We start from the raw sequence: 7500 nt of genomic DNA, 5'->3' as shown, positions 1-7500 counted from the left end.
AGGTACAGTAAAAGGAACGAGAGGGGTTGCAGCTAGGGGCCGAAGTCATGCTGCAAAGAACCTTAAGTAATGGCTACAGTGCACCGCATGAGGTGCACTGAAGGCCCTACACCGCTACGGGGGTTTGAAACATAGAGGGTTATAGGACTGCGCTGGTGATTACGAATAGATCACATAAAATATGCAGTTATTACAAATACTTTTCAGATTCGTTTGGAATAGTTACGACTGAGATTATGGTTACGAATACGTCATGTAAAACAGGTTCTTATTCCACATGAAATGTTCATGAAGGAACAAAAAGGTGTTTCTTTTTTCTATACCGTAGGTTTATTTGAAAACGTTCTAATGTTAATATATTCAGTAGTTTCTTCGTGGAGAAATACCATGAAATTGTTAATTTGCCGTCGAATGTCAACAAATGTCATGTAAAACCAATCCAATCAATTTAAGATTTAATGCTTATGGAATTTTCACAGGAATGACAAAAAAAATTACTAAAACGCTCAGCTTTACATGGGAGGATACAAACATAAAATATTTTAGTAGATAATGAACACAAACGCCTTACAAACGTGATTCTCTGCATCAAAGCATAAATCGCAAAGCCATATTTTCTTGTTTTTGTACGCGCATATTTACCTACAATCAATAATGCGTGACTTTGGGTAAAAAATATGACTGACAACAAAAACAAAAGCAAAAACTAAAACATAAATTAAATGACCATTAGTCATAACCTAAGAATCTGGATTTTGAGAGAGAGAGAGAGAGAGAGAGAGAGAGAGAGAGAGAGAGAGTGAATGACAAAAACGGAAAAAAAACTAAGACATGGAATTGAATGACAGACGATCATAACCTAAGAATCTAGGTTTGTGGCAACTTTTAGAGAGAGAGAGAGAGAGAGAGAGAGAGAGAGAGAGAGAGAGAGAGATAAACAAAAATGGACAAAAAACGGCTAAGACATGGAATTGAATGACCAGACGATCATAACCTAAGAATCTAAATGGAAAGCAAAAAAATGGAAGCAAAAACTAGAACATGGAATTAAAATTAATGACCAATGATCATAACCTAATAATCTATTTTGTGACAACTTTTAGAGAGAGAGAGAGAGAGAGAGAGAGAGAGAACCAGCCCTTAATACGCGGCCAATCGTACTGAACGCCAATACGGCTTTCAAATGCATCAGTCATTATGGTGATGAGCAAATCAAAGTGAACACCATGAATTTCATTATGATTCATTTCCAAGCTATAAACGAATGAAGAAACAGACACGACGTTGTTTCCAACAAGCAAACATCTCAAGTGATGCTAAATACAGAGGCAAACACCCGACGACATCCTATCAATCCACCATACGTCAACTGCTTTCGCCTCCTGCGCCCCTGAATGCTTCATCAGCAGTCGAGAAGATTGCCTTTGCATGCAAAGAGCTCGTTATCAATCCCGGGAGAACCCATACACAGGCAAGCAGCAATCACGACGCTAATCAATCAATGGATGAGAAACTTGGAAGCTGGCTATTCACAACGAGATACGAAGGATTGCAAGACTCTTACTACACTTTGATGCATCCTGTTTCCTTTCCTTTTCTTTTCTTTGTGAATTATGAATATATATATATATATATATATATTATATATATATATATATATATATATATATATATATATATATATATATATATATATATATATATATGTTATATATATATATATATATATATATATATATATATATATATATATATAATGTGTGCTTGTGTGTGTGTGTGTAAAATTTAGGCCAAAGACCAAGCACTGGCACCTATGAGGCTGAAAGGAAAGATGAGAATTGAAAAGCTTTAAACGTGTGGCAGGCCTGTGAAACAATTATTAGGAAAATAAGATAGAATAAAGAGAATATGAACGGAGGTACAGAAAAACGGAATGGAAGGGGTTTCAGCTAGGGGCAGAAGGGACGTTACAAGGAACCTTAAGTAACGCCTACAGTGCACCTGCAAGAGGCGCACTGACAGCACTACCCCACTGTGGAGTAGTCTCCAGGTCAGGGTCATCAAAGTTAGGTGAAACTAATCCAACAACCAGAGACTGATTCAGTGCAAAGACTGATTAAATCAACACAGAAATTAATATATCGCAAAAGCCTTACAATAACGACAGGTGAACTTGCAATGTTGCCAAATTCAAGAGAAAAGGTGATGTTGCCAAATTCAAGGGAACGGGTGACGTAGTTAAATTCAAGAGAACGAGCAACGTTCTAAAGGTCAAAAGAACAGACGAAGTCGTTAAAATCAAAAGAACAGGCAACTTCGCTTAGTCAAATGAACAGGTAACGCTAAAGTCAAAAGAACAGGCGTCGTTGTGAAAATCAATGGAACAGGTAGCCTATCAATGTCAAATTCAAGAGAACAGGAGGCGTCGTTAAATTCAAAAGAACAGCCGACGTCGTTGAAGTCAAGAGACCAGGCATAGTTGTTAAACTCGAAACAACAGGCGACGTCGTAAAAGTCAACAGAACAGGTAACATTCCTAAATTCAACAGAACAGGCGACGTTCCTGAATTCAAGGGAAGTTCAAGCAGCGAAATGAACCGAGCCCGGCCCTTCGCCCAAATCGGACTGTTAGTGATAAATCAAGCGAAATCTCGCAGTGGCGAATTTCAAATTGTCATTTCCACCCACCGGGAGGGATATGAGACCTCTCATAACTCATTTTATTATCATGCAGCTTTAAGGAGAGTGGCCGTGTTACGAGGTGTTAGAAATGATTATAGGGGAGACGGGAAGGGTGACGACCTTTCGGAAGGGAAAATATATAATAAAAGGACTGACTGTATATATATATATATATATATATATATATATATATATATATATATATATATATATATGTGTGTGTGTGTGTGTGTGTGTGTGTGTGTGTGTGTGTGTGTGCACGTGTTATATGTATATGTATATTATATATATATCACACATTACCACAGGTGAAAAATAATATATATATATATAAGGTCTGACCGGTTTCGAATTTATTTCAAGCCATTGATAGGATATATACAGAGTGTGATATAGTCATAAATATATATATATATATATATATATATATACATACACAGCCGTTAGGGACTCCATATCCCCATCAGGCCAGTGTATAGGAGTGGCCTTTAAAACTCATTTTGGCTAAAAATCACAATAGACTCTAAACAGACACTGCTGATAAACAGCAATATATATATGTATGTATATAAATATATATATGTATATAATATTTTAATCAATCTTACAATAAAAATATGATTAATGTTATAACTCTGAGTACATACAGAGCGAGATATTCATTAAAAAAAATATATTATAATCGCCCGCATATGACGCATTAATGTTCGGTGTACAATATTAATGTGCACATATGTTACACCTAAGTTCAAACATTCCATTTCCCTAACGGTATAAGGCATAGTTTGTAAAAAAAAACGAATAAAATTGTTTAAAAAATTAAATAGATCGATGTAATTCAGCAAATTACCATTACAAGATTTTGTACTTTTTAATATATATATATATATATATATATATATATATATATATATATATATATATATATATATATATATATATAAATGTGTCTAATATATATAAATATATAATGATTAGCAATATATATATATATACAATAATTTGCATTTTTAATAAAAAATTAAATAAATAATTGATTCAGCAAATTAGTATTACAACAATTTGCATTTTTTAATACAAAGTCTGTGTAAATAATACCACACACACATATATACACACATACACACACATATATATATATATATATATATATATATATATATATATATATATATATATATATATATATATATATATATATATATATATATATATATATATATAATATATATATATGGTTGATAAAAGTCTATAAAAGTTCAAGCCTAACACGAGTATTACGAGATGTACGCGCAGAAAAGTTGCGTGGCTATTTGATGATGGATGGATGTATGTATGTAATAACTATGTATGTACGTATGTATGTATGTACACATATATATACACATATAAATATATATATACATAAATATATACTTGTATCAATATACATATATATACATTAATATACATATATATTCTGGTGGCCTTAACATCCCAAGAACCCTTGCAAGCCGCCACCATAAAACCAAAGACCTCCCCCACACAAAAAAACTCTTGTCGAAATGCATCATCGTCTTCTTTGTCTTCTTCTTCTTCTTCTTCCCCTCCTGCAGGACGCCAGAGCGAGGAAGGCTCCGAGCAACACCAGATCACGTGGGGGAGGCCCAACACCAACACGGCCTATTTCGACGACAACACCGCCACCAACGTCACGGCCGTCGTGGGACAAAAAGCCATGCTGCCCTGCAAGGTCCTCAACCTCGACAAGAGAGACGTATGTATATGAGTTTATCTTGTGCGTGTGTGTGCGTGTGTGTATACGTATTAGCGGAAGCCAGGGGTACACAAAGGTCAGGAGATGTTTCTTCCCGGGGCAGGACCTACTAAAATAGGTCGGCCAGACAAGGGATTCAGGTGTGTCACCACCCGAGTTAGACCGCGGAAAGTGAGCTGTGGCCCATGATTGACAGGTTGCAAACCAGGGGCAGTTAAATATCTAGTACTGTTGTCAATATATATATATATATATATATATATATATATATATATATATATATATATATATATATATATATATATATATATATATATATATATATATATACATATATATACACATATATATGCATATATATATATATATATGCATATATATATATATATATATATATATATATATATATATATATATATATATATATATATATATATATATATATATATAGAGAGAGACCTGGGAGAGAGAGAGAGAGAAATTTATATATATATATATATATATATATATATATATATATATATATATATATATATATATATATATATATATATAGGTTACTTGCAGACAAATTTATTTTCATTTACTGAATGTCTGAGGTATTCTGAGTCATCTTCACTGCAATTCACGTCAAGATGTTGTTTAAAACAACAGAAATAAAGAGTTCTTACCCTCGCTTTCAACAGAAAACTTGACAGTTGTGACATACGAGGCTGGATTTTGAAACAGAATAACTGATACTGATAAGTAATGAGGTGAGTGGTAGACTGCCATTAGAAGAAAGTTAATACAATACTGAAACTATCAATGCAAAGCCGACCAATGGTCAAAAGTTCTGGCGTATCGACACGCCAGTAGTGACTGGGTCCTGCCTGCCCGTGTGACGTCACTGTCTGGCCAACCCGTCTTTCATCCCGACGATGACTGAATAAACCTCACGCCAAAGCGCTTGCTATTTTTCTTCTAACTTCTGTGTTCCCGTGGCTTTAGCTTGTGCCGAATCGCCCGAACCTCCTGTGATTGGATGAGCAGATGTATATGGTATTTGTGTATGTATGTGTATAGCCGTTGTATGGCCAAGTTTCTCATTTGGAATTCTGTTTTCCTTAGCATTGAGTTCCGTGCATGCAAACATTAATGTTCGGGTAAAACGTTATCTGGTGCTTTATCAATTTAAAGGTAATATATATATATATATATATATATATATATATATATATATATATATATATATATATATATATATATATATATATATATATATACATATATATATATATATATATATATATATATATATATATATATATATATATATATATATATATGTTAATAATGTATATGTATATATATATAAATATATATAATCTTTCTCTTTAATATATAATAAAAATATATAATAAAAATAAAGGAACGTGAATACAGAGAACTATAAGTAAATTGAGTAAAGGTAAATAATGCCATACGTATGTTTTTCACTTAATGCCCCATAATTGTTGGGTAGTTAGATGTCAGCTGAGACTGAATTATTGTTTGGTAGTTAGACCTTAGCTCAGACTGACTCCCCAGTTCAGTGTTACAGGCTCAGTGAATGGGCCTAATCAAATTACACTGGATAATTACACTCTGCAATTACAGGTAATTACTTAAGCTCACTGCCTCATGTGAGGGGGTAACGTCTAATGAAATTCGGATAACGTATGTTTTCACTTAATCCCTAATAATTGTTGATCTCGTGTACTAAATGAGATGAGATCTGAATAATTGTTTTGGTAGTTAGACCTTAGCTTACACTTCCGGTTCAGTGTTACAGATTTTGTGAATGGGCCTAATCAAATTACACTGGATAAAATTCATTCTGCATTTTATTACAGTTTATTTTTAAGCTTATCGAGATGAGGGGGTAACGTCTAATGAAATTCAACACAGATAACGTCAAATTACTGTCAAACATAATCCCTAACAATCTACATGATCTCGTGTCACTAAATGAGATGAGATCAGGTATCTTAATCGTTGTAATCTGTACCTTAGGTTACACTTCCGGTTGTTGTGTCGAGAGATTTTGTATTTCATGAAGCATTTTTGACGCGGATAAAATTCATTCTCATTTTTTATCATCACGTTTTGTTTTTCAAGAGATCATCGAGATAAAGGCGTCGCAGCAACGTCTGTTAATTATATATATAAACATGAAAAAGAAAAACTATAGTTGAAATGGAAAGTTCTTTGTAATATATATATATATATATATATATATATATATATATATATATATATATATATATAAATACGTATATACTGCACTTACAGACACACATAATGTACATGATCTAAAATTCTGCTAATGTGTCAAAACAGTAATACCACGAGAACCATGCCTGTCTCACTTAGTTCATATCCAGAATGTTAATACACTTTAGGAAGTTCTGCAAATTTCAGGTGGTATGCCTTTTTGATGTTTATTCTCTAAAATATTGCTGTTAAAGAAACATCTACAATATACATTATCTAAGTATTCTTGCCATGAAGAATGAATGAGGAAGTTCAGAGCATTTCCAAATTACGAAAAAAAAATCAATAACTGGAGAAACTATAACTGCATTTTAAAACTCCTGTATTTAAAAAAAAATTTCAAAATGGCACAAACTATAAAATAGAACAAGTAAAAATTGCGCCCAAGTTTCTTCTGCGCAATCGAGTTTTCTGTACAGGCGCTACAGCGTATAATCGAGGCCACCTAAAATAGATCTATCTTTCGGTGGTCTCGGCATAATGCTGCATGAGCCACGATCCAAGACACTTTAAACACGGCCCGATAGTGGCCTGTCCTATATCGTTGCCAGATGCACGATTATGGCTAACTTTAACCTTAAATAAAATAAAAACTACTAAGGCTAGAGGGCTGCAATTCGGCATGTTTGCAGCCCTGTAGCCTCATAGTTTTTAAGATCTGAGAACGGACAGAAAATGCGAACAGAAAAAAGTGCGGACGGACAAACAAAGCCGGCACAAAATTTTCTTTTACACAAAAGTAAAATGAAGAAGAATAAAGCATATTT

At 33.4% G+C, this 7500-nt stretch overlaps 1 protein-coding gene across 2 annotated transcripts in view; it reads left to right on the top strand.

Annotated features, from left to right (window-relative positions):
- The window catches only part of LOC136851404 (kin of IRRE-like protein 1), a 218348-nt gene that overhangs the window by 185602 nt on the left and 25246 nt on the right, over positions 1–7500 (top strand). For both annotated transcript variants that reach the window (XM_067125483.1, XM_067125482.1), the window contains exon 3: positions 4278–4438. In XM_067125483.1, coding sequence (XP_066981584.1) covers positions 4278–4438 — 161 coding nt within the window. The remainder of the gene's footprint in view (positions 1–4277; positions 4439–7500) is intronic.

Source organism: Macrobrachium rosenbergii, chromosome 23 (genome assembly GCF_040412425.1).
Source record: "Macrobrachium rosenbergii isolate ZJJX-2024 chromosome 23, ASM4041242v1, whole genome shotgun sequence".
Taxonomy (NCBI): domain Eukaryota; kingdom Metazoa; phylum Arthropoda; class Malacostraca; order Decapoda; family Palaemonidae; genus Macrobrachium; species Macrobrachium rosenbergii.
Note: the sequence above shows the minus strand (reverse complement) of the source record. Positions and strands in the feature narration are given on the sequence as shown.